The sequence below is a fragment of the Amblyomma maculatum genome, chromosome 8, assembly GCF_055883805.1.
Source record: "Amblyomma maculatum isolate TAMU_Amacu chromosome 8, ASM5588380v1, whole genome shotgun sequence".
Lineage (NCBI taxonomy): Eukaryota > Metazoa > Arthropoda > Arachnida > Ixodida > Ixodidae > Amblyomma > Amblyomma maculatum.
Genome location: NC_139351.1, coordinates 89,866,394 through 89,894,360, shown reverse-complemented (window position 1 = coordinate 89,894,360; position 27,967 = coordinate 89,866,394). Strand labels below are relative to the sequence as shown.

General features: G+C 45.4%; 2 protein-coding genes across 5 annotated transcripts in view; one reads left to right on the top strand and one right to left on the bottom strand.

The window, feature by feature from the left end:
* Plap (phospholipase A2 activator protein) overlaps positions 1 to 27,967 on the bottom strand; it is a 439,799-nt gene that overhangs the window by 217,844 nt on the left and 193,988 nt on the right. For 2 of the 4 annotated variants that reach the window (XM_084576771.1, XM_084576774.1), the window contains one exon: positions 10,605 to 10,851. The gene's annotated coding sequence lies outside the window, so the exon portion shown is untranslated. Of the gene's footprint in view, positions 1 to 10,604; positions 10,852 to 11,374; positions 11,593 to 11,683; positions 11,773 to 27,967 lie in introns of all 4 variants that reach the window. The other 2 variants (XM_084576772.1, XM_084576773.1) reach the window with 2 other exon arrangements.
* LOC146181768 (uncharacterized) lies at positions 22,261 to 26,014 on the top strand. The gene is made up of 6 exons (XM_084575845.1): positions 22,261 to 22,428; positions 23,235 to 23,623; positions 23,730 to 23,933; positions 24,015 to 24,477; positions 24,685 to 24,854; positions 25,546 to 26,014. Exons 1-6 carry the CDS (start codon positions 22,261 to 22,263, stop codon positions 26,012 to 26,014), a joined length of 1,863 nt encoding a protein of 620 aa, XP_084431971.1.

Genomic DNA, 27,967 nt, shown 5'->3' with positions numbered 1-27,967 from the left:
TCTTCTGTGTCTTTTTCTGAGAAATTCCGTGTGCTGTGCGATGTCAGAGCAGGTTAAGGATCCCCAGGTGGTCGAAATTGCTCTGTAGCCCTCTACTACGGCTCCTCTTTCTCTATTTCTACTTTCACTCCCACCTTTTTCCATTCCCTTACGGCGTGGTTGAGGTGTCCACAGAAACAAGTGAGACAGTTACCGCGCCTTTCCCTTCCTATAAATCAATCAATGAATCAATCTGAGAAACTCTACTTGACACGTGAGAAAAAGAGTGCAGTGTAACTCTACATACATACAAACAAGCAAGTAAGAATTTCTCAAATTATTTGCCTCATTATATCCCAAAACGACTTAAATAGCTACGGTAAAATTTAGCATTAGGCAGCATCGTAATCGTGCTTAGAGATTTTTTTTTTCCGAGTAATGGTCGGAGGTGAGCAGATGAAAAAGCTGCCATTGTCACCTTGAACGTGCTTGGTGCCCGTGCAAGGCAGCAGCACCTATACACGGTGGGGAAAAATAAACACGTGTCAATACGCGCTCAAAATATGCATACCAAATATCCGCGTATAAATAGAAAACACGCTTGCACCTAAGTTTGAAGGCAAATCGATTTAGTTTTGTGCAACGCATTGTCATCTCAGCTGCTATATTTCAGCGCGATTTCATGAGGTTAATTTTAGAAGAACAATGCGTTCATATTACAGCAAACTAGCACGCAGGATAGAAATGCCAAAAAATTTCGATATTACAGTTAAACGTTATTTGGGCAAACCTCGTTTCAAATGCTTAAGCGCTCGCATATTTGATTTCTATCCAACATGCTTTTTTTAATTGGTTCACAGGAAGGGGAAGGGAAATGCGCAGTAACTGTCTCACTTGTTTTCTGTGGACACCTCAACCGCGCCGTAAGGGAAGGGAAGAAGGTGAGAGTTAAGGGGGAAAGAGAAAAAGGGGAGCCGTAGTGGAGGGGTACGGAGTAATTTCGACCCTTCAAGATTTCCAAAGAGGCAAAATGGCAACTTGCATGTGAGTAACTGATAAAACACTTTTACCTGGTTGCAAGCGATGTCACAAGGCGGCATTGCAGAAACAGGACGACGTGATGACATGATGATTAGATATGTTTCAACGGCCGGCAACGACTCTGCGTCCGCCCACTTTGCCTTCCTCGTACTTGTGGCAACATAAATTTAGCGTATCTAGGCAGTATTTGGGATTCCCGGTTTAGCATTTACGAGGCATTTCAAACTTTCCGTCATGGTATCGAACAGCACTGAATAGCGCCTATTCAACAATAGTTCGGTCTGACGAATACCTGATTTTCAGAACAAGAATTTTGTTTGTGACCAATATAAAGGGTGCCAATTGAAGTAGTAACTTTCCATGTGTGCCTTCTCGTCCATATTCCCGAACAAATTCGCCTTGAATTGATTTGAATTTATTTTTGGTCATTCCCTTTAGACCGATTCCAAAACATTGAAAGTTCCTTCCTTGTTTTTCTTACTTTATTCACATCTCTACCAGAAAGAAATACGTTCGTGGCATCTGCATAGAGCACTAAACATGTTCCGACTTCCTATTGCATCACGTTCAAAAGTGGCGTCTACTGCAAGTTTGCAGTATTCTACGAATGTCTAAGAACGAGTGTATTCTTGTCTTTCTCAAACAGTACAACACCGATAACGTAGACTTATCAGGCTTGCACCCTAACCAAATATTTACTGAAATGAGAAAAGTAGGGGAAGCTGGAAACTTTCCAACGCTGGCACTTGGTTTGCCATCCCTCCTCCCTCTTCTTTCCGTCATAGGACCCCTAAATTACTGCGTGGAAGGCGCACTAGAAATAGTATGCACATTGTCCAAAATTAAGGAAGAAAAATAAGACAAGATCCACAAAGAAAGAGGAAAAACGGTTGGAAAATGGGGGAAAGAAAAATGCAAGGGTAAACCTGGCTCTCGATGGTGCCACGAAACGGAATGAATAGGGAGAAAGGGGTCTTGATTTACGGCTTCAATTTCGACCGACGAAGAAGCATGAAAAAAAAAAAAAAAACAGGAATGCTGAAAACTGCCGCCACCTATACTCCGCAGTCTCCCTCTCCATTTCCCCCTTCGTTTCTTTCATAACTGCCGGGGTCGTTTGCCTCCCTCTTTTCCTTCTCTTCCCTTACCATGAGGGGAATATGGAAGCAGAAGCTGTTTTCTTCCCCGTAGGTTTGAATGCATACAAACCTTTCGTACTCCCAGCCATGTTCCGTACTACCGACCTGACACGTCATTTCTTTGATTTTTTTTTTTTTGTCTCAACAAAACGGAAAACATTCCTCAATGGACGTCGAACAGATTCAGCATTTTTATGTTTTTCTGAGGGAAACAGTGTATTATCATGTTCCTCGATTGTAGCCCGCATCGACATGCGCGAGAAATCGCCCCCTATCCTCCGGCTCTTTTTTTTTCTTTTTTTTTTTTTTCGGCGCCCGCTTCGGTGAGGAAATATTTGTCCTGGAGTACGAGAAGGCAACGATTGCCGCGCCACTGAGCGTGAAGCGTCAGAGTTTGAAACGACAGACCAGCGATTTCGGCAAATATAGACGTCCCCGCAAAAATCTATACGCTTAATTGGACAAAGCAAAGGCGAATGAATGACAAGGAGCGGGAAAACGTTGCAGCTGTCTTTTTTTTTTTTGCGTTAAAATCTAGTGCGGTGTGCGTATTTCTTGCTTGTTTACGTTGAATCACTAATGGTTTGGTTTAGTTTGGTTTATGGGGTTTAACGTCCCAAAGCAATAATGCAAGCACGGGGGCCAGTTGGTTGATCATTCTGTGGAATACTGCGCTACTTGATATACAGAGACAAATGGAAGACGACACACGAATGAAGCACGAAGAATTTGCGCTTCATTCGTGTGTCGTCTTCCATTTGTCTCTGTATATCAAGTAGCGCAGTATTCCACAGAAGTCCCAAAGCAACTCAGGCTATGAGAGGCGCCGTAGTGGAGGGCTTCGGAAATTTCGACCAACTGGCGTTCTTCAACGTGCACTGACATCGCACATCACACAGGCACCTTGCTTTTCTCCTCCCCTGAAAGGTGACCCCTGTGGCCAGGATTCGATCCCGCGTCCTTGGGCACAGTAGTCGAGCGCCCTAACCACTGTACCACCAGATTTCCTAATGGGTCCTACAAAGAATGTTTAATTCACTTTTCTGAAGTTGTATAGCGTTGGTCAAGAAACAATACCGGGGCGAAATTTCGAACGTGATCGCCAGTACTTTGCACTTCTCCGTGGCGCCGTCACGTAAACAGCACGAGGCCATTCCAAGTTCATGAAATGCGTGAACTGCCCGCGACTTTGCTATATAAAAGAGTGTCTAGTCTATCCTTACTTCGTCAGTGAAGCTCGCTTATCAGTGGTAATCAGAGTCTATTCCAAAAGGAGGCAATCACTCGCGCTTTAGTAAACTGAATGGCTCCCCCCCTCCCGCATTATTACGCACCCTCGTTCATGTTCCAAAATCTTGGGTAACTTCTGGGAAAACGTTTCTAAACGCAATTTTCCCCTATATTGCACATGCCCCGCCGGGGTGGTGCAGTGGTAAGACGCCCGACTACTGTGCCGGAGTTCCCGGGTTCGAGCCCGACCGCGGCGGCTGCGTTTCGATGGAGGCGAAACGAAGTGGCGTCCGTGTGCTGTGCGATGTCAGCGCACGTTAAAGATCCCCAGGTGGTCGAAATTACTCCGTAGCCCCCCCACTACGGCTCCACTTTCTCTCTATACACTTTCACTCCCACCTTCCTCCCGTCACTTACGGCGCGGTTCAGGTGTCCACAGAGCAAGTGTGACAGATACTGCGCCTTTCCCTTCCTGTGAACCAATCAACAATCAACAACATCTTGCACCATAAAAATCAATATAACTTCAAAATATCCTTTATAACCGTACTGAAGAAAGTTCTATAATGCAATAACCTCATTCACGCGTTATCATACGATGTCATCCAAATGTGATACCAATATCATACGATGTCATATATTATAAAATATACTCCATACTTTAGGATCATATACGACGTCCTATATGATATTTGTGTGCCAATAGAATTATATTGAACGATGAAGTGTGTACGCGGGTAATGCCTCATAGAACGTTTTTCAATAAAGGCCTGTTTTGTCCGCGATTTATCTCCATAAACTAATCTTATTTGTCTCTTTGTTTTTTTGTCTTATTACACGTGAGCGCAGGACCAACTACAGAAGCGACATTTCGCTATGCATCGGACGCTAGGACTATTTCTGTCAATATGTTCATAAAAGTACCTTACACAATCTTATCACCGCAGCCCCCTCCATCCCTTCTCCCCTCCCCCCCTCCCATTTATATGGCTATTTTAACTCCACGGTGCGGGCAGAAGAAAACCTTGAAAAGCAAATTTTTGCCACTTATCCGAAGCTTAGACCATTTTGATGAATATGTTTATAACAGTGTCTTGAAATTATTCACAGCTCTATCACCTTAAAAGTGGCGCCAAAATAACGTTGTTCTTTTTTTTTGTTTGGTTTGGTTTGGTTTGGTTTGCGGGGTTTAACGTCCCAAAGCAACTCAGGCTATAAGAGACGCCATAGTGGAGGACTCCGGAAATTTCGACCACCTGGGGTTCTTTAACGTGCACTGACATCGCACAGCACACGGGCGCCTTGCTGTAAAGCACCGTGTGGGCTGTGTGCAAAGCCCCCAATAATTAGAACGCATTTAGAGGGGGCGCCTGGAGTGAGCGGGGAACAGTACTTTCTCGCTGATCGCGTTATGCTCAATTATTCTGCAGTAAACTTTCATTAAATGTCAACAGCATGCAACTTGTACTGGCGCCGAAGTGTAATTAAGCCTGCCGAACCCAGCTTCAGTAATTGGATGAACACGAGAAAGACGCCGAAATGTCGAATGCCTACCTACGCTCTAAGGATGTCTGAAAGACACCAGGTAATACACCTTCAAATACCGCTACAAACTCTCCACAACACAAGTTATCCGCATTCTCGGAAACGAGGAGAGCGCGGGCGCCGATTTACTAATATCATGAAAGTAAGTGATTACCTCTCCTTCACAGGTTATTTGACCGTACTCTACACCCCCCCCCCTCACCCCCCCCCCCCCCCCACCCCCCGTGTGACCTCGCCACAAACATTTCAACTGACATTCCTACGTGGGAGTATTAAACGCAGCTGGGTAAAGCCCACGCGTTTCCAGCAGACGAGCGGGTGCGCAAAAAGGGTTAGACATTTGCTTCCAACACTTCTGCAATGACATTCCGCAGACGCGCACAATTTTATATTCATCCTCGTCTAAACGCAGTTGGTGTCGCTATCAACACCCGTCCCCACGCCAGGCTTCATTCGCCACTTCAGAATCACGTCTGAGGGGATGAGAGCGCTTTCGACTCCTTGGCAGAAATTCGCTGCTGGCTAATTTAGATGCAGACGCGGAGGAACTCACACGCGTACCGCATCCTTCCGCGCTTGCAGGCGACGCCGCGGTCCGCAGCGCGCGCGGTGCTGCACTATAGGGTGGCGCGAGGTCTTTCCCGTTTTCGTCTGGTGACTGAAATGAGCCTCTTCTCTTGCGCCGCTAAGTGAACGAGACGCAAATTAGTTCACACTGGCCGCGCTTCCGAGTCCGTCGCGCGCTTTCGTTGAGAATGTCAAATAGCGGCCGCTTGTTGAGAAACAAACCGTAGAGTGCTTGCTAATATCATCCTCCGAGAGCTTACGCTTGCTCGCAGGCATGGCTGGTTGCCGTGGCGCACACGAAAAGACAAGCTAAGCCTTTCAGCTCTCCTGCTAAGTAATTGCAAAAATATTAATAGCAGTTACAAATGAAGGTTGCGTGATGATGGCTTTGGGAAATAAACCCTTACCGTTGCTGAGGCCACCTTGCTTCCGACATCGTGGTTCTCAGTAATTGGACGAAAGTGCTCTAAATGCGGACACTTCAGCCCCATGCTCAGCCCTCAAAAGGCGGGTACGCGTAAAAGGCCAGGTTGGTTTAAATCTCATGGAACAGGACATTAGAAAGGTGCTGCGTTTTAGGTCTCGAAGTGTTAGTTGGTAACAAATTTTTAACTTTCGTTTGAAACCGCCCAATTATTTTCGTTAATAACACACATATGGGGACTGCCTACAGTGCTGGCACGTCTTGGAGAACGTTAAAGAGAGTTTCCAGATTGCTGCAAGAATAAATAATAATAAAGAACAGAATCTGGAAGGCGTTTTTGTTTTCTAGAGCAATGTTGCGACCTGTTGCGCTTAGCAGTAGGGTATTATATGCTCTGCATTGACGTCATAACAACTTTTATCGTACAATTATTTGAAGATATCAATATTGATTTTAGAAAACCGTTATCTTCTCAACTAGGATGTTTATAGCTGGTGAATTATCTTTTGGTCGCTATGTTGACACAGTACAGTCTTTATTCGCCTAAATATAACTATATCTTGACCCTACGCATACATGCACACACGTACGTACGAAGGCTACATAATTTGCTCTTTCCGGGAAGTGTTCATAATATTCATTAACAAATACGTTTTCAATCAGCGTGTGATGATAACTGGGTGTTTTCATTGCCTTTTTAAATTCCTTAAAAAACGGCGGAACGAGACTGCTCAAAAGAAAATAAGGTCAAAATTGTAGGTTCGCTAGGAAAAAAGCCAAGCAAGAACTTTTCAGTTAGTTTGATCCGTTTCGTGAAGTAAGGCGGTTTGGATTTCTTTGATATTGTTTATCTCCCCAAAGTGGCTCAGGCTATGAGGCGCGCCGTAGTGGAGGGCTTCGGAAATTCCGACCATCTAGGGTTCTGTGCACTGAAGTCGCACAGTAGACGGGCATCTTGCATTTCGCCTTAAGCGAAAAGCGTCCTCCGCGGCCGGGATTCGATCCCGAATTCTTGGACACAGTAGTCGAACGCCCTAACCACTAAGACACCTTGGTGGGGCTCTAGAAGTAAGCGTGGCATATAACTTGACTGAAACATAACTGTTGGTCACTGAGCTTTGCGTACCCCACAAGATAATTAGAGCGTGCGTTAATTATTCTAATAAACCCCATAACCGGGTAACCAAACATACCTTCAAATCTTATCCCGCCCGTTCTTGACCCTTTCTGGATCCCCGTGTTTTGAGGCTCATGTAAAAAAAAAAAAGTCGCTAGTTTAGGCCAACTTCAGTTCTCGAATATTATTCAGATCTGTTTCAGGGCCCTTAATTTGAAACGCGGTTATATACTTCAATTTAAGGGGTATTCAAGGTGGAATTCCCTGGTGGCAATGCCTTGATGTGATGAAAAGTGCGGAATATCTAGCAAGCCTCCCCTTCACACACACACGCACACGCACACGCACACACACACACACACACACACACACACACACACACACACACACACACACACACACACACACACACACACACACACACACGCGCGCGCACACACACACGCACACACACACACACACACACACACACACACACACACACACACACACACACACACACACACACACACACACACACACACACACACACACACACACACACACACACACACACACACACACACACACACACACACATTCACAAAGCTCGCTAGCAGAGATATCCTTTGACCTTTTCACTCAAGTTCGGAGGGGACAAAAGCTGCAACTTTCCCTATGCCGATTATCGTACATAGCTGTTTCTCCCCAAGTGCGGGCACCGACCGACTGGGAGACGTTGTGTCTGCATACTCCACATATCTCGAATCTCAAAGCACTTGACGAAGGCGGTCGCAATTACCCTCTCACTCTGGACAGGAAAAGCGGCCCGAGAACTACGTTCAATCAGCAACGCGGCGGCGGCATCCTCGGCATCGACTAACTCTCCATCTGATGACGTTCCACCACGCGGTGCCCACGACGAACAGTGACGACGGTAACGGCCTAATAACATCAGGTGGCGTCGCATCACGGCTTCGACAGGTACACTACACCGCATGCTCGGGCGTGTAGAATATGTATTCAACGGTATAGACTGCGAGTGGCGCGCCGACAACGTAAGAGGAGTGGCCCGGTGGTGGCGTCCAAGTCTGCGGCGGCGGTGGTCATTACGCGGACGCAGCGTTCTCGGCCCAAATTGAGCGCAGCGCCACCGCGGAGCCACTGGCTTCTAATGAGAAATTGCCGGGGATAAATGAGCTTTCTCTGGCTCCTGTACGTCGCTTTGTTTTTGCTTGGACGTACGCGTACACCGCCCCTGCCACCACGACCACCACCACCGCCACTAGCGAGGAACCAGTCGGTGGGTCGGCCGGTCTGCGCTCGCTCATAACCGCGCCCTTTTTGTTGTCTTTCTTTTTTGTTTCCCTGGCTATCCTTCGAACGTGGTTGGGGTGCGCCGAAAGGCTGCCTCGCGAAGAATTGTCTGAAGTGTGCCCGAGTTTTGGTTCGTCAAGAAAGGTCGTCAAAAAAGCCTACTGCGCCGAGATGCTGCCTGTATCCAGTACCTTGAAACAGTAGCCATACCATAGTGGCGAAGCAACATATTTCTGCTAACCGTATCTCGAATAGGTTAGCTAAAGGCTTCACAAGAATTTCTCTTTGTTGCTTGTAAATGTTGCAGCAATAGTGATTATGGCATTAGAACCGTGGCGCTGACGTAGGGGTGCAACAGTGAATGCACATGGAAACGTTAGGAACACGAACAGATGAAATTACATAGAATAATTGTTATCAGCAAAAACCGCTTTATTGGTATATTAGCGTTAGATCGACAAAAAGGAAGTGCTATTGCCCATAAAATCGAAGTTGTAAAAGTTTTCCTCCATTGATTCCAACTCCTGACGCCCACACCGAGGAGGGCTTCATGACAGCCGCCGTCAAGTGCACGGCGGTATAGCCGATCTCCGCGAAACATTTGCGAACAAATATGTGTTAACGCCCGATGCTTACTTGCGTATAAGGCCCTGTGCTTCTGATACGTTTTAAACAGCACTTCGTAAGCGTCCGCGCGGTGGTTGAGTCGCGACGCTGCTTTTGTCAGAGCAACCTAGCTGCGAAAGACTGCCACAAGCCACGGGAAAGTCACGAACCAAATATTAGAGAGATTTAGCATACCGTGAACCGTGATCCGCCACCGTGACACTCTACCGCTCGTGGGCGGGGCGTACAAGCTGATTGGTTCCGATGCGCCAGGCCAATGTGCCGACATCCAGTATGTGGCGCCATCTATCGGCATGAAAGTGATCTGGGCATGCGCAATGGAACGCGCGGTGGCGGATCACGGTAGCGGATCGCGGATCACGGTGTGCTAAATCTCTCTATTATTTCTCAGAAGAAGATAAAGAGCCACGAGCTGAGAAATTCTTATTGGCCGTGGATTTGAATTCGATTGCAAAAAAATTTATTCTCATCATTGAGACCTATGTGAGTGTTATACTGGATTGACCTCGAGTCCGTGGCTCTCTCTCTCTCTCTCTCTCTCTCTCTCTATATATATATATATATATATATATATATATATATATATATATATATATATATATATATATATATATATATATCGCGGTGTTGCGCATATGCAAAAGCAAGGACAAAGTCGACGGTTGCGCATGTGAAAAAGGAGATCGAAGTGGTGGCGCCTAGATTCGTTCGGGGACAAGCTATACTGAGACTGTGCTTGAGACTGTACGTAGCTTTCATGCATTCCCCGAATATTCTGTAAATATTAAACCTATTTCCCCCGTAACAATATATTATATATATGTGTCTAATATGTGTCTAATTATCTTTCCCCTAAACAGATTACATTACTAATTTCTGTGGTTATCGAAGTAAACATTAAAAAAAAAAATGACATAAAAGATAACATCCCCAACGCTTTCCTTGGCCTCGCCGACTGTTGGCTTCTTTCCTTATATATATATATATATATATATATATATATATATATATATATATATATATATATATATATATTTCCTTATATATATATATATATATATATATATATATATATATATATATATATATATATATATTTCCTTATATATATATATATATATATATATATATATATATATATATATATATATATATATATATATATATATCACGTGACTGGCACATTTGAACATAACCAGCTGCGGCCTTGGCTCCACGAACCCGTTGCAGCGACAGGCCGGTATGTCGGCGATGGTTTCTTCGTCCGCTTCAGGCAGTCGGCGTACGTGATGGTGCATGTCGCAGCTAGCTCACCGTCCTGGCTGCAAGTGGCCAACATATCAGCCAACCGTCGGGACTCGGCTGTCGAGTGATGGCCGCAGCTCTTTTCGTTCACTCAAGCCACGATTGAGAGCAGTAGTAGGAAACCACAAGGAAAGGAAAGCTGATATCGACACCACCGCAACAGTTCGTACAGGGAAAGTGCACACACCGCAGCCCAAGTACTCCTACTCAGGGCACCTCACACACGGACGAGAATAACTATTCATCTTCTAAGCTTGTTAAAACTGGCCGCACTGACCAGCTACGCTGATAGAAGTGAAACCAAATGGTATGGTCAAAAAGCAGTCATACTCACCAGCGCTACACCTGCCTAGGGAAGTACGCTCATCGGCATGGAGGGGTTCTTGAAGATGTGATTTCCTAAAGTGATGTCATCTACTGGCGTCGGCGCACTTGTGAAATCGGTGTCGCTTGTCCATCCTTGTAGAAGGAGCAACACGTCGGAAGTTTTTTTGCACGAAAATAACTTGACTGTTCTTTCTTATATCGCCAGTACTTTCCAAACGAGAAATTGGGGTTCGTCAGGCGACGCCGAAGGAATCCTGCGGAAATAGAAGTCACGAAGGATGTAGCAGTAGATTAAAAAAATGTAGGAACGAACAAAATGTAACATTGTGTCAAGGTTGTTTTGCCCTTGCGACAAGAATTTGCTATAATAAACTTTGATAGCTTCAGACACTCAGTACTTACCAGCCGCAATAGTTTGGAATGAATAATAACTGACAAATTTATTGAGAAAAACTTGTTTTCGTAATTATCGTCATCAAATTGAGTCGTGTTCCGGAACACAAAAACACAACAAAACTACACGCACACATTCGATAGCACCTAATAAATTAACACCAAAGTAGTAAACCACTGAAAGGTAATCTGGTGCAGCCGAGCAAGCGATGAAATGTTAACTTTCTTAGCCAGTAGGGCTTGTAATTGCATTTGGTTATCCTGTACCGCGAGCATTCTACACCTTCGACAGCTGACACAAATAAATTTACTTCAGAGCTATAAGTCTTGTAACGCTCTGAAAATTTGATTTTATTTTACAGCAAGCAAAAACTGTAGCCTCACCTGCCATCTGCATACTGTGCGTGAAGCGGATGACATTTGAGAGCCAATCTCCAGCCTCCCACGTTCCTCTTTGCAAAGCGGAGACGTTTGCGTACAGAAGTACCACTTCGTGCAATAAGTTAGCTACTACAAAACACCTTGTTAGCCTTTTCGAGTGCTGTTCTCCTCCCTTATCGACAGGCGCGGCAGCGAACTTTCGCCGGAACGCTGTCATTCACCTGCACAGACGACAGAAGGTATTTGATAACGCGATTCGGTATTCTTCATTTCATTTTTGTGTGCTTGCATTCCCAGCCTTTCCAAGAGTACCTTGTTCGCAACGCCTGCGCGGACGTCAAACCGCCCTGATGCCTGTCGTCGAGTGGTGGTCCACGAACATCTGCTCCCGCGGTCTTTCCCTGCGTGGACCACGTGACCTTTGGTAATGCAGCGTACGTACTTTGCGTTTGTGCCTTACGTTTCGAAGCAGCCGCACCTTTAGTAATGCGTGGTACGAAAGGAGGGCAGATGCATCTGCTGCCTTATTTTGTTACTTTTGTTTTGTTATCACCTCTCTTTCTTTTCGTGGCTTTTGCGCAGCTTGTTCCGCCGCTTCGAACGAGCCGTGTTGACAGAGCACTCAGGCTTAGCGTTGCGGGCGACGCCTGGCCGCGATAACGGAGAGAAATTACGTTTCGGAGCGCGATGACGCGCCCCTATGGAAACGGCGCGTCATCGTCGGGTCTCACGCTACTTCGAAATAAAGGCGCGCCTGTTTCGACGGTGCACCAGTTTACAAATTTATCGATGCAGTCGGATAAAGCTTAACTACGCAAAACTATCTCCGTCAACGTTTGTAACCAGCACAAATAATCCCTCTGCGAGAGGCCAGTTTACCGTTGCAAACGATTTTCTCATCGCCTGAGCAAAACGTTTTAATTATGAGGAGGAAATGTAAAGGCGAAAATTTTTATATCTCTTGAAGGGAAGATGTATGTAATTCAATTAAAAATATTACACATGAAACAATTTTACTTTCATGCACCACCAAAATCAAAGGGAAATCATATTATTTGTAACATCCGCAATCATGCAGCAATTGCGCAATAAGGCCGTAGAAGAGGCTTAAGTAAATATGCTAGAATATATTCGGAGGCTCCAGAAATGACCATTATTGTATTTACTGACTTTTCGACCTCCTCCCATTCAGCTATTGGCAATACCTACCAACTGTTGTCAAAAAGTGCTCCTGCGATCACAAAGGCACGTTTTTATGAGGTACTGCAGAAGTCGCGCTTTTGCGGGCGTGACTTCTCTCCCACACAGACACATACGCACATGCGCACGCACAACTTCTTAAAGGCAGCGCGGGCTAACAAAAGAACTGTTTTAACGCACTCCCTTTTTCTCATTCCGCAAGTAGTGATAATAGTTTGGTTTGGTTTGGTTTAGTTTAGTTTAGGGGGTTTAACGGCCCAAAGAAACTCAAGCTACGAGAGACGCCGTAGTGGAGGACTCCGAAAATTTTGACCAACTGGGGTTCTTTAGGAAAAGGAAATTGCTCCGTAGCCCTCCACTACGGCTCCTCTTTCTCTCTTTCCACTTTCACTCCCACCTTCCTCTCTTCCCTTACGGCGCGGTTCAGGTGTCCACAGAAACACGTTTGACAGATACTGCGCCTTTCCCTTCCTGTGAACAAATTATTAGTTTTATTATTCCATTACTTTTCCCTCGCTTAATAGCGCTGCGTATTCTTATCCCAGAGTTACAGGGTCACGTCGCTGCTGCTTACAGTTCGCGAAGCAAACGAGGAGAAAGAGGAAAGTAAGGAGTAGTTGGGTGCAACCGCGATGAAATTGGTCACAGCCCATTATGCCTTCTTTCACTTGTCAAACTGCGACAGACACATACTCCTACATTCTACGAGGCAATTATTCTTGAATTTTTTATGAACCGCTCGCAGGTCGTGAAACAAATATGACTGATGAATAATTTAGGCAACCCTTAAACTCAAAATGACCTACCTCATATCAGGTTACAGTCATAAGCGGGAAGTGCACCGGTAACGCACGTCCATGGGGCTGTTTTTTGCGCACAGACCTTTCTAAATGCAGCTCTTTTCGCTTCTCGCGGCTGGGTACTAAAATATCAGCGGTTTTTATTTTTGTTTTAACAGGGCTGACTTCCTGCTAAATTCTATACTTCGCGAGAGTAATATAAGCCATGTACAACCGACCAAAAGTTTAACTACATTGCGGGACCGCTACCTTTCTTGCTGTTCCGCGCCTTACGACGCATAAACTTGCGGAAAGGTCAAGGTTGAGCCCTAGCCCGATGAGCCTGCCTTGGCATTTCTCTTTTCCCAAGTTTGCTCCGTTATTGTGAGGCACAGGAGCACGAAACAGGTGGCGTTTGCTCAAGCTATAGCTAAAGATTTGATCAGTTGTCCCAGCATTTTCACCGTACGCTTGAAGACCTGTCACGCCAGCTTCGCGAAATTTGGCGCCCCCAATATATTCTTAAAATGCGAACATAAGCGAAGTCCCAAAATACTTAGCTCACGAAAAATACATCAATCAAGCAATAACAGCAGGCTGGGCCCTGATATTTCTAAATTATTTCTAAATGAAATTAAACAGCCTAGAAACATAATGAAATTCAAAATCTGACGAACAATGTTGTATGATATTTTATTAGTGTGCGTGAATATGGAAGCTGTGTATGTTTAGTACGGTCTGTAAAAACTTCTTTGCTCACGCGCTGATAGTTTGTCGAAATTGATTTCTTTCCTGTAATAAGAATAAATATTATATCATGTATTCGTGCTTTGGCTGCCACTATATTTGTGGGCCTGGAATTCTTCAAGATGTCGTAGGAAAACGTTTCCCTTGTCCATGCTCTACACCTTGGTTAATGAATAAAAGCTCGAAACAAGGTGTTAAATAAAAACAGCTTCATTGGCGCTGATCGTACACATCGCAATTGTTGTAAGTGGCCTTCAACTCGTTGAGCCCTTCTCCAATATTTCCCACCCTGCGCGGTGAAGGTGTCCAGTGCGTGACGTAGCGAACGCGGTCGTACATCGTCCTCCTCCTCTTTGCCATTTCATGTACGTCAGGGGCACGAAGCGTAAGTATCCGTAAAGAAAGACATGAAAGGAAAATACCCAAATAAGTTTGAATAGCTGTGTTTCGAGAAAAGAAAACTAAAAGGGACAGCCTGAGGAGCGATGTGTTGCTTCTGTGTGCATTAAAGGACACCATGTGCGCTATACCTGCTCCGGCCTCGTCTAGAGTCGCTGTCCATCTATTCTTTCTGCTAACCGCAGTACAAACAAAGGAAAGGGGAGACGCCGGCAAAACGCGTCACTGAGGCAACGTAAAAACGAAAAGAACGACAACAAGACGAGGAACCTAGACAAAAAGAAGAGAACATCGGCCTATCTCGGTTTTCCGCGCTCGGTCAGGGCCTCTTTCTTGGTGGACGGCTCGACCAGCGCCCAACAAGCGCCGAGTCGTGGACTCTGTTTCCATTTTCGAAACGCCTCCCCTAGCGCCCACTCTCCAGCGCCCATTGTTGCCGTCAGGAGGCTTGTTTTTGCTCTCGACTAAGGGTCTGCGCAAATACGTACCCTCTCTCCCATTCTCCTCCTCCATCTCCCTCGCAGCCACTGCCACCATCTCCACATCACAGAGGGAGAACAGCCAACACCCCTTAGCAGCTCAGCCACTCACTCTCTCCCGTCGCTTTAGAGCTTCTCAAACCCTCTAGCATTCTCAATGTTTTCCCGCTCGTTTTTTTTTTTTTTCTTTTTTCGTTACGTTTTGTTTTGAAAGAGAGAGAAACCGCAAGCTTCAGAGAGAAGACCGCCACCCGCCGGACACGGAGTGGCGGCGGAAAAATGGAGCCGGAAAAGGCCGGTGCGGCGCAGAAACGTTATACGTCCACGAGTCGTATGGAGCGGCTGCGGCTTCGCTGTTGTGGCCACTACAGCCGAGTGGACGACTTTCTTCGCCGCGCGTCTCATTGTTGTCCACGAACTTCAACGGGCACTCAGTTTGCCCGTATCTGGCAAAGTACGCCTATAGTCCTAGTAGAACAAAACGAAAAGGTCGTCGCGCGCTGCTCACTCCAGTTTCATTCAGACCACGCGGGTATTGGTGAGGCACGTGGAGTTTGCGTCATCCTTCGCCTTGGAAAAAATGGACTCTGTGTGGCGCCCTAGTAGCGCTTTTCGAAATCGACCAATCTTCAAGTTCGGCATTTTTTTGCACACTCTTCAAGGGGGACGAATGGTAGTTCTGCCTCATCTCTCTGATGCTTTATGTACACAAATACGTACAGACATGTGAGGTCTTTTGTTTCTTATATGTCCCTGCGTCTTTTTTACGCTCCCTTTTCCTTTCACTCTGAGGTATGAATTACAGGTTTGGTAGTTCAGACACCCTAATGCAAGTTCACAGCATTTTTTTCAGAGTGCGGTGCTTTTGGCGGGGAATGTTTTCGTTTCAAGCGAGTTTCTTTCAGGCAAATTGCTGCTTTAAGGCTTTTTAAAGTCGATAGTTAGAGTAGTAATTGTCGTTTACCTAACAATGGCTTCGGTGCATTGGTAGCAGGGAAGATTCCGTGTGAAGAGAAAGAAACTGTTGAAGTTTGGATGATTATGATGATGAAAATATTTATTGACATTGGCTTAGATTAGGGGAAGTCTGGTCGGTTCCCTAGTCCGGGACACCGTTGGTAAAAGCCGCTGCCCGTGCTCTTTCGACGAGGGCTCGTTGTTCCTCGAGGTTCGAGCTGGACAGGGCCGCCTCTCAGCCTTCCCACGTTGGAGTAGCTAAGAGCGTTTCGCGACCCTGTTGCTGGGTGCTGCTATAACTGTCGTTGTGTGCTCCCTGCTCATGGTAGTTCTGGCGTCGTAAAGGGTCACACGAAGAAAATGTATTTGGAAGAGACCGTCGTAGGAGGAAGGTGTCGAAGGCGCAGCTCTCGTAGAAGTTGCTGTATTTATTCTGCCCTTTTTGTGCGTGTGTGTTTGCGATATTACTGTTCTTTGATTTTAAAAATTGAGTTCTAATTTGCCGGATTCATTATAGAAGATATGTATAGTAGTGTTTCCACTAAGGGCACAGCGTTATATGTTTTGCAGTCAGGCGTGTCTAGAAAATATATGTTGGAGTCGAGAGCTTTTATTATATACTATCTTTACTTGAACATCAACGGCGATTATTATTATCAGGAATTTGAGACAACTGCCAGGTAGCATCACTAAGTCTTTCGGCACATGCCTCACCAATGAGATAGGTCTAGTTTTTCTGTATATTACCTGCGAAGAAAATCAACCGTTTTTTTTTTTTTTATAAGTATTAGGTTCTGGTTTTAGTTCGGTTTTGCGGTGGTTAACGTCGCAAAGAGACTCAGGCTATGAGAGACGCCGTAGCGGAGGGCTCCGGAAATTTCTACCGCCTAGGTTTTCTTAACGTAAAGTGACATCGCACAGCACACGGGCGCCTTGCTTCTCACTTCCATCGATTCGATCCCGTATCATTGGGCACAGCAGTCGAGTGCTCTAACCACAGCACCACCGCGGTTACAGTACACGTCAAAGACAGCGGTGTCTACGCCTCCCCAAACGTTCTATGCGAAACTTTTAAATGCTGTATGCTGCGTTTTATGCCGCATATGGTTGGTTGGTTGGTTTGTGGGGTTTAACGTCCCAAAGCGACTCAGGCTATGAGAGACGCCGTAGTGGAGGACTCCGGAAATTTCGACCACCTGGGGTTCTTTAACGTGCACTGATCATCGCACAGCACACGGGCGCCTTGCTTTTCGCCTCCATCGAAAAGCGGCCGCCGAGGCCAGGATTCGATCCCGCGTCCTTGGGAACAGTAGTCGAGCGCCGTAACCACTGCGCCACCCCGGCGGGGCTATGTCGCATATGCAACCAAATTTATTAACATATTGGGTAATGGTCATGAATTGGAAATGGTGATCATTTAGAGCTACTTTCAATAGAAAAAAAAAAAACACGATAAACTGCACCGTTCCGTTTGTTTCTTTTAGGAGCTTGAAATAGAGCACGGACTTCGACTTTCATTATTTACTGTGATGCTTGTAGAAACAAAATGAAAAGGTGTCCGAAATTAACATCTCAGAGAAAACGGTTGCACCATCTCACGTTGCATGCTACAAGAGAGTGTGTCCACATGCATACATATGTCGTACCGTAGCTCTGTGGTATGACGCGGCATCACACAAAGAAGTTGTCAGATCAAAGCTGAGCGAATCTTACGATATCATGACTGGAACTAAAAAGAGGTGGAAATAATATGGGTGCCGGCACATTCTGGGAACGGAGGAAAATAGTTGGCTCACAGTATAGCTCGAGGTTATGTCAGCCGAGCAGTGAGCCAGGTTGATTATCCCGATTTCCCAAAAGATGCAAACATATCATTCCACGTCTATACTAATGACTTTAAGCTAGAAAGGCGGATATATACTCCACCAGAGAAGAAACTTGGCAAAAGGCAGGAAGTAATCTAGCGTCGGCCCCAGGCACGAGCCTTCCTTAGCCCGTCCAAATCAGTACACCTGTAACCAAAACAATACAATCCAAATTGTAAAGAATGCGGCAAGATAGCCGGAGACATTACATATTATGAAGCTAAAAAAAAAGCGCCGCTACCGGCGGCCCTCCTACCAGTCCCTTCTTTAGAGCGACGGGAGGCTTTACTGGCCAGCTCAGACCCGTTGATGCAAGTTCGGGCTACTGAGTGGGCTCATAAGGTTGCCGAGACCCACGGACTCGCGGCCATGTAAGTGTAATGCCCACATATATGTTCAATGTTGGCAATAAATGTGTTCCAATCCAAATTGGCCATCACCGTGCGTATATATTCGAACAAAAATATTCTATGGATGATTGGAGCACTCCCCAATGAGATATTTTAGTGCAGATATTTAAGCGTTTTTGCGAGATATTGAGGCAAAGAATTTGAGAGACACATACTTAGATATGTATGTGCAGTTGCAAAGCATTCTCATGAACCAAAGAGATTTTCTCAGAAGAAGAAAAAGAGCGACGAGCCATGGGCAGCTCGCTCGTGCCTCTTCTGAGAATTCCCTGGCTGGATACTGGTGGCTCTGACTCGCTCGGCTACACCGACAACAACGGCGATGTGGTTAAAACGCCGAACGCCGAACGGACGCATAGGGGCTACTTTCTCTTTCCTCTTTCACTCCCACCTTCCTCTCTTCCCTTACGGCGCGATTCAGGTGTCCACAAAAGTGTGACAGATACGGCATTCTTCATTTTCTAAGAACCAATTATGAATATTTTTTATTATCTCTAAAATTTAGTGGACAGTTAAGCTCCGCCATGCCGGCTATAGTGTGACAGAGTTAATGGTTCCGGTTGGTTGGCTCCTCTAGTTTAACCACGTTCGCGCATACTTACCGCTCAACTACATGCACTGGCGACATTCGTCCGACCTTACCAGTGATTATTTAAGCTGTTGCTTCAAATCTCCAGCTGCTTCGTATTTTGATGCATTCTTTCTAGATGACACTTCCAAACGTATCGATGGTAATATAAGTTACTTGTACGTTCAACCCTTGAACAATTCGATTTTGTGCATCTTGCGAGATCGCGCTTATTCCTCTATTTAATATTGCTCTATAATATCACATATGATGATGGGCATGCAGGCATAACCTACCATATTACCGAAATACTACCTACCTGACATTGGTACAAAACCCCGGTTTACCTAGCCGTGCCAACGTGGCCGCTGTTCTCCAAGCTTATCTTCATGTTAAAGCTCTCCTAGTGTATTTTCAGAATTCAGACCGACAGACAATTCATAATTCGAAAACTCAGTGGTGTGCACCAGGGTTTATCAGCGCATTGGAGGCAGTGACTAGTTTAAACCTTAAAATGAGATAGGTTGCCTGGAAACTGGCTGACTTTTGACAATTTGGTCAGTCTGTATTTTTTGTCAAATAAAGGTGCCCAAGACAAAAAGAGAGTGGCTGTGATAGCTAAAGGTGGCGTATCGGACTCGGTATTAAAGATTTCCGAGTTTGATGTCATCCCTCGTGAATTTTGTTTTTCAGCGCAATTCATTTACTTTGCAGTTCCACCACTACTCGTGTGAGCTTGGTCACACCCTTTTGACCAATACAGATTTTTTCTTCATGCCGGCGTATGGGGCTCACTGCTAAACGAGATCCATATCGCTGTCGCGTTACATACACAGTTCTCAGTTTCTTGAAAAATTACGCACTTGCCCTATTTACCTTCAGCCTGCGAACTCCACCATCACCGGACTAACTCGGAACTAAAGTCAATTATGTGAAAATCGCTACACTGCCGGTCCTTCGTCCGCGTCCGCACGTTGGGCCCCTGGCGCCAGCCCGGGCGTAAGCCCTTCAAATTCTCGCCCGCAAGTGTTTGCCTTTCACTCGAACCGCGGGTCGTTCCCGCGGTCGGCGCCCGGCGGCCAAACCCACACGGACGCGGTGTGTTGTCGCACGCCATGACGTCGCCGACGGAACGCCGACGAAACGCCGTCCTAAACGAAATAAGGCACCAAGATTTCGTTTGTCAAAATTGAAATGACAAGAAAAAACAGGAGAACAAAAGAGTACGCGAACCTCCAAAAGAAGTAGAAGCCCCCACACTTCGCAAGCCCAAACTGAATCCGAACCCTTGGCCCGACGTTGTGAACCTCACTTTTCTTCAATCTGCTCCGCGACGGCGACTGTGTGTACTCGTCTCGAGTGGCATATACACAATTCAGATCAGGCTAGCATAGTAGGAGCGGGATACAGAGGGAGCATCAACATATCCGACGTTGTTCCCATAGCGAGAGAATGGCTTCTCAGACGTCATCGACGCCAATCCTAAGAGCTAGAAATAGAAGGTGACCTTGCTTAGAAAGGGAAGCGGTCAACCATAGAACTCGTGTTTACGAAGACAGGTTCAGCGGCACCTTGGCGGTTCCGTCGAGCCATACATGGCAGTAATTGAATTACTGTAATGTAATTACTGTAATTTAATTACTTTCTTCGGTAATTTGTAATGTAATGAATTACTTCTCTGCTCTGGTAATTCGGTAATGTAATGCATTACTTTCGACTGGTAATTTCCCAGTAAAAGTAATTAATTACTCTCGAAATTACTTTTGTTCCAAAAGCACCACTGCTGCTTGTAGAGCACAGTTCGGGGTTCATTTCTGTAGTCAAATACACGGAGGGAAAAAAACGCGGAAGAGTGGGGCCGCCAAGGAAGTTAACTCACGGGCGAGGGGCGACGAGCGCGCAGGCAAGCGCAGTCTCTGTGCGCCAAGTTCTACGAAGGCAAAGCTATGCAGCTTTCACGACCGCACACGCACGCACATTGCTCGGCAGCAGGTTGTGTTCCACACGCGCACATACAGGGTGTGTACATGAGACCGACAAAGTTGGGTCGGAAGTGAGTGAAAAACGTTTGTTTTCTGATATGGCGGGCCTGTCGACCGAAAACCGGCTGTCGGACTCATACGCTAGTGCACGGTGAAAGGGAAGGCATGCTATCTTGCCTTTACGAAGGGAAAGCTATGTACTACTTGCTGCACTGTACACGCTCACAGTCACACTCAACAACGTGCCTGAGAAAGGGCTCAAGTGACCGGCAGCTTTAGTCAGAATCGCGCAGAAGCGTTTGCCAGACCGCCGGCCTCTCGTTGTCGCTTTGTTTTGTTAAGCAGTGGAGAGCACCGGGAGCCCTCCATCCAGTGCCTGAAGAATACGGCCTGCTGAAACGGAGACTGGCGGGTCTCGAAAAGAAATTTATTGCTCAGTCATTCTGTTCGTTCATGCCGCAAAAAACTCTAGACGATGCGGCGCCGAACCCGGGCGGGAGGGCAGAAGCATGTTAGGTCGGCGTTCGCGTGAACAGATGGCCCAGTTAGGAAGTAAACGAAACGGAACGCGCGTGCACTCCCTGGTATGGCACGCCGTTTAAGGCGACGCACAGCGCATCGTGGACATCGGCGCCTATCGGTAGAATTTACTGCCCTGACAAGACAGCCGCGAGAGAAGTCGTGCTTGGCCCCTAATAGCCCTAGGCCGAGCAAGAGGCGGCACTCTTCTGAAGTCCACGAGATGCGGACAGTGGGCGCACCGCGGCTCCCCCGGTTACACCCACGCAGGCCGCACTTGTGCTCGCGGTCGCGTTACGTCGTCGCTGCGAGGCGAAGGGGGACACCGGAAGGGCTCTTACAGAAACCATTGCCGCAAGCGGCTGAAGGTGCTGAGTCCGGGCGCTTTCCAGGCAACAAGTAACAAGCTTCGGAAAGCTTGAATGGTGCGGACAAGACAGCGAAGAATTTGGCGCCTTTACTGACGGGAACTACTAAAAGTGATAAGTGTTTGGCTGGCGCTGTGTTTGTCTTAGTTCGGTAATGTACCGAGTTCTGGGAACGCAAAGAAGGTCAACTGTCAGCGGAAACTGAATTTGGCGGGAAAAAAGTGAAATGTGTGCCACGTATTTTGAAAACAAAACTTGGTGTTCTGGTGGTTTTTTTTTTTTTTTTTTTTTTTTTTTTTTTGAGAGAGAGAGACTTGTAGCACTGTTGAAGTTGAAGGGCGTGGTGCACCATTCAGTGAGCCAATCTTCTTTGGCTCTCACTGAGCGCACCAGAATTTGGGAGATATTTTGACGTTTTTTTTTTAGTTTTAGCATCAGAGAAAGAGTCATTAACACTGTCAAAGTTAATGGTGTGAGAGTCGGTTCAGTGGACCAATCGTCTTTTAAGTTAATTCTGATTGGGTGACTGCAAAATGTGGGACGGTCTTCTGATGTACCAAAAACCTGGCTCCGGGATCCTGATCTCAAACTTTGCTTCTGAGGCATGACAACGGTAATGAGTTTGCGAAAAGACGAGCTTCCGTGGCCGGATCTCAAGCCCTATTTTGAATTCAAGTCAAAAATAGGAGACAATGTTACTGTAACGTGCAAGTTATGTCCGCCAGGACCGAAGACGTTATCCTCCAGCTCCAAGGCTTCATCAAATTTGCTAAAGCACCTGCAGGTAAGTTTTTATTTTCTACTCATACCCTGTATTCTGAGTTCGGGGAAAAAAAAAAAAAAAAACTGCGCTTCCATTCTCTTCTGTGACTGATCGGCGATTGCGAACTGAACATTGCCAACGCGTATGTGGTAAATTGTTTGCTCAGAAGGCAGTGCTTTTTCTTCGGCTTGAGGCACGCTATTAACTGCGTAGTACATTAACAGTGCGTCTAAGACCTTGGTTTTGCTTTCGTTGTGGCGTGAACTGCGCGGCTGATAAGCTAGTTTAATATACTAAGATATTTGATATTGAGGTCATCTTGTTGCACATTTACGAAGCTTTGTTGAGAATGCAAAATGCCAGGGCGTGCATATTGTTCTTAGACAAATTTCAAATTTATTACAGCTTACTTCTTTACTGACTTAACGTGGGATGTTTCTAATTCAAGGTAGGGGAGTGCCCAACCTGGCAATAGAACAGTATGCGCCTTGTTGGTGTTACTTGAACTTGACATATGCTTGCTGCGACGCACTGAGTGCCTTGTTTATTGTGTGCTCATTTGTAAAAAAAAAAAAAAAAAGTACATCTAGCCTCGATAGCTAATCAAAGGAATTTTGTCGTGCAAAATGTTTTTCTTCGCGTACTGCTTTCTTCTCAGCTTGCCAGTTTTCATAGAAACACTGAGGTATGAGCCGAGCAAAGAAGAATAATTAGCCGTGTAATCTCCTTTCTGATAACGTATAGTCTAATACTTCCAAGTATTACCTTGCAGAGTAAGGACACAGATCTTTTTGTTTACTCTTATAATTTTTTTTTTTTTTTTTCAGAAAAAGCACCCTTACGCTTTGCAAGAACGTGATGTTAGAAAACAGAAACGGTTGCCAGAAGACTCTGATGAAGGCTCTTCGTCTGCTCTTAAGCAGAAAAGGCTGGAAGGCTGTTTTCTAAAAAGAGTGCCCACCCCGTCGCAGCAGGAAGTAGACTCGGCTGTAACGAAGTTCGTTATAGGATCATTCCAAAGCTTCTCCGTAGTTGAACACGAAGATTTTATCGGTCTTTTAGAGACACTTCAACCTGGCATCAAAGTGCTCTCCCGTCGGGCAGTAGCTGAGAGAAACAACAAAATGTACGAAGAAATGAAGGACAAGCTCCGTGCCACCCTTCGAGATGTGTCATCTGTGTGCTGCACAGCCGACTGCTGGACATCCTTTCGTCGGTAAGCAAGCTTACATTGCGACCTCCCTGTAACACTATTAGAAGCATGCATTTTTCTTTGTAAAGCATTTTGTGGTATTCTTCTAACCAAAATTTATTCATTGCAGGAGCTTTCTTGGTGTAACCGTCCACTGGCTGGGCGAAGACTGCACGAGAAAGTCTGCTGTACTGGCATGCATGCGCCTCACTGGACACCATACGTACGACGTACTCGCGCACGCACTGCATGGTGTCTTAGTGGACTATGCAATTCTGAACAAAGTCACCGTGACCGTCACAGACAACGCGTCAAACTTCGCGAAGTCATTCAGGTAAAATGTCTTCGTACTTATCGCCTTAATTATTTCTAGTATCTCCGTCTAAAAACAGAGCCCTCATTTTATCGCTTGCAGGATATTTGGTCCGCAACAAAACAGAGAAGATGATGAAGACATAGAAATGGTCAGCGTGCAGGATATTCTCCAAGTTGTTTCTGACTCGGATACCCCTCCCGATCCAGACGAACCAAGGCTGCCAAAGCATGAACGCTGTGCGGCGCACACGCTTAATCTCATTGCCACCATTGACGCTGAACGGGCTCTGCAAGACGTTCGGTACAAGCGTGCATATACGCGCGTAATGAGCACCTGCAAGGCCTTATGGAATAAGCAGCAGCATTCCTCTATAGCCTCAGAGGCAGTGCAGCAGCATTTAGGGCGCTTTCTAATTGTACCATGTGCAACAAGGTGGAACTCCCTGTTCAATGCTCTGGACCAGATCAGGGAAGCAGGAACACGCATCAACAAGGTTCTCGACGCCCTGAACATATCCCGGATCCTTGGAGATGACCTTGTCTTTCTGGAAGAGTACACGTCGGTAATTTGACATTTTTATCTCTATATGAAATTATTTGCTATTATTATATAGGCTCAAGTAAGCGTTGATGATGTTAGTTATGCGTGCCAAAAATATTCATTATAAGATATCAATATCGCGGAGTTCTTAAAGCAATTAACGCATTACAGACATGTGATTAAATATTACGCTGTGCTTAAATGTACTGCTTCAATCCTGCTCTTTCAGGTTCTACGGCCAGTAGCGCGGTCCCTCGACATTTTGCAGGGGGAGAAATACATGTTCATGGGGGCACTTTTGCCAATGCTGTGGTCTCTTCAACGGTCGCTGCACTGTCCTCAGGCGCTACACTATTGCCAACCACTTCTTGACGCTGTGAAATGCGGCGTCGGGAAGAGGTGAGTTTTTCGAACTTGATCTGTGTAGTAGATGTCCTTTCAAATTCAGGGAATCTTTCTAGCGCGTCAATGAGCGGATGCCACTACGCGGCTGTGAGAATGGAGTCGATATATGTGCATCAAAAGCCTGAAACATCAATTAGCATGGCAGAAGTATATGAGTACCTGATTATACGTTTGTGTTCCATGTGGTGATGCGTAGCTTATATGTTTGATCGGTGTGGAAATTTGTACGTGTCTCACACTACAAAACTAAACGTCACATCCAGCTGGTTTATCACGTTGTAGGAAAGCTGGCACACAAGTGTGAAGTTTTAAACATCGCTCCCATTAGAAGAAATGGTTGTGTGGAAGAGTGAGACAAGATCGAAAACCAACAAGCGAGGGCATTGTTGGCTCCGAGTCTTGTCATGCTTTTGCGTCATCCATTTAATTATTAGACGGCACTAGCTGACACCGTCGTCATCGTTGCCCTCACTACGAGCTGGCACTTATAATTTTTAAGTTAAAGTGAAATTTTCACTTGTAGTGGAGAAGTGCGGAAAACGCTTTGCTAGTATGCCCGTAGATCTTATTACCCATAAATAAATGCAACAGTAACTGACTTACAGAACATCTGGAATATTGATGATAATGCGGATGACTACTTGGTCACATATAAGTTATAAGCACTATGGTATGATTTATCCAGGTTTGCGCACCAGCTTGCGGACCCGGACTACACCATTGCCGCGGCCACACATCCACGTTTCAAGTTGGCTTGGCTCCAGGACGACAAACTTGAGCGGGAAAAATGGAACCTAGTCCGCTCCTGCTACCAGGCGCATTTCAGGGATGAAGAATCTCTAGATCATGTCGCTGCGCCACCCAACATTGATGCTGATGATGATTTTTTCAACATCAAGAGGGCGGGACCACAAAACTCAGTGAACGACGATTTTCATCGATGGGTGAAGAGTGCAGTCACTGACTTTACGGCTTTTGAATCATATCCAAGAATTAAAAAGCTCTTTATGATGTATAACACTGGGCTGCCTTCATCTGCGTCTGCAGAACGACTCTTCAGCATGGCCAAGGACACGCTTTCTTCAAAGCGGGGCAAAATTTCCGACGCGCACTTTGAAGCGCAGTTGCTTTTGCGTTGTAATAAAGAACTCTGAAATGCTTTGGGAGCTGTGAGCAGTGCACTTTTTTGCATGTTAAAAAATTTAGAGTAATTGAAATGTAATTCCATTACTTTTCTGAAGTAATTGTAATGTAATGTCATTACTTTTTGAAAGCAGTAATTAGTAATGTAATTTAAGTACATTTCTGCGGTTTTCGGAAAAGTAATTAGTAATGTAATTTAATTCCTTTTGAAAAGTAATTTTGCCATGTATGCGTCGAGCCATGCGTACACTGGTCTTGGACATTTCAGGTTAATGCAGGAAACTACGCACTAAACTAATTAGGGCGTAAAAGAGGCTCGAAGTCTAGCCCACACGCAAAACAATGTGCTAGAGTAAGACGTTTGGAGTATGAAAATAAAAAAAAGCTTCAAAAAGCCGATAATTAATTGATTTGATTGATGTATAGGAAGGGAAAGGCGCGGTAACTGTCTCACTTGTTTTTTTTTTGGACACCTCAACCGCGCCGTAAGGGAAGGGAGGAAGGTAGGGGTGAAAGTGGAAAGAGAGAAAGAGGAGTCGTAATTGAGGGCTACGGAGTAATTTCGACCCCCTGGGGATCTTTAACGTGCGCTGACATCGCACTGCACACGGACGCCTCTTCGTTTCGCCTCCACAGAAACGCAGCCGCCGAGGTCGGGTTCGAACCCGGGTACTCCGGCACAGTAGACGGGCGTCTTACCACTGCACCACCCGGCGGGGCTCAAAAAGCCGATGCGCTCGTGAAGAGAAGCAGATGAAGTAAGTCAACAGTAACCGAAAATTCCGTGATCTTCATAGAAAGTTTTTTTTTATTAATATAGCATTCAGGACTCCCCTGGAAGTAAACTTAAGCAGCCCACTATACAAGGGCGTCAGATTAAATTACAGCACATGGATCATCCTTTATGACTGTCATGGCACTAAATGAATGCAGCAGCTTTCGCGCACAGCCTTTGCGGCCACAGTGAAGACGGCAGCTCAGAATTATTTACCCTTAACTTCACCGAACCTCATTCTATTTAAGATTCGACAAAGTAGTTTCATCAAATCTGTTTAAATCTTGCTTGTCCTAGAAATTTGCATCTGAAAATTTTGAGGTGGCAAATAAACTGATCTGATTTTATTTGATATGATTTTTACTATTCTTCTTTAATTCCTCTGGATTCCATCAGTCCTTCCTTTTACGTCACTTTTGTGTATCTGTTTGTGCCGTATTATTTTCGCATTGATTCAATGGAAACCCAACATGACCGCAAAACTATTGAAGATGCCCAATATTAATTAAAATTTAGGCTGCCTCGTACTCAATACACTGGTAATAGAATAGCCGGCATTGCAGTTAATTTGAATGCATGTTATCGCGCGACAGTACACATCAAACCTTAGTCAACCGAAACGCCTTTCTACTAAAGGGACACTACAAAACTCGATAGCTCGATATCAGTAGTGAAGGTATAGCGTTTAAGCATTATTGTTTAATTATTGACTCCACGCTTTACAATATCTCTGAAAAAGAAACAGAAGAAACTTTCTAGAAAAGCAGGCACACTATTTGCCTTGATTTAAAAAAAACAGAACTTTTTATTTTTAGGCTGTTTTTGCAGTAATAATAATAATAATAATAATAATAATAATAATAATAATAATAATAATAATAATAATAATAATAATAATAATAATAATAATAATAATAATAATAATAATAATTTGTTCACAGGAAGGGAAAGGCACAGTATCGGTCACACTTGTTTCTGTGGACACCTGAACCGCGGCGTACGGGAAGAGAGAAAGGTGGGAGTGAAAGTGGAAAGAGAGAAAGGGGAGCCGTAGTGGAGAGATAAGGAGTAATTTCGACCATCTGGGGATCTTTATAGATGAATTCTATAGTATTAATAAGACGGTGGCAAACGTCATCATTAAGCTTAATAAGCGATATAATCTTAACGTGCGCTGACATCGCACAGT

Coding starts and splice junctions, on each gene's coding strand:
- LOC146181768 (XM_084575845.1), top strand. CDS start 22,261: ATGAGTTTGCGAAAAGACGAGCTTCCGTGGCCGGATCTCAAGCCCTAT. Junction 23,934..24,014: donor AACTTCGCGAAGTCATTCAG/GTAAAATGTCTT, acceptor TATCGCTTGCAG/GATATTTGGTCCGCAACAAA. Junction 24,855..25,545: donor AAATGCGGCGTCGGGAAGAG/GTGAGTTTTTCG, acceptor TGATTTATCCAG/GTTTGCGCACCAGCTTGCGG.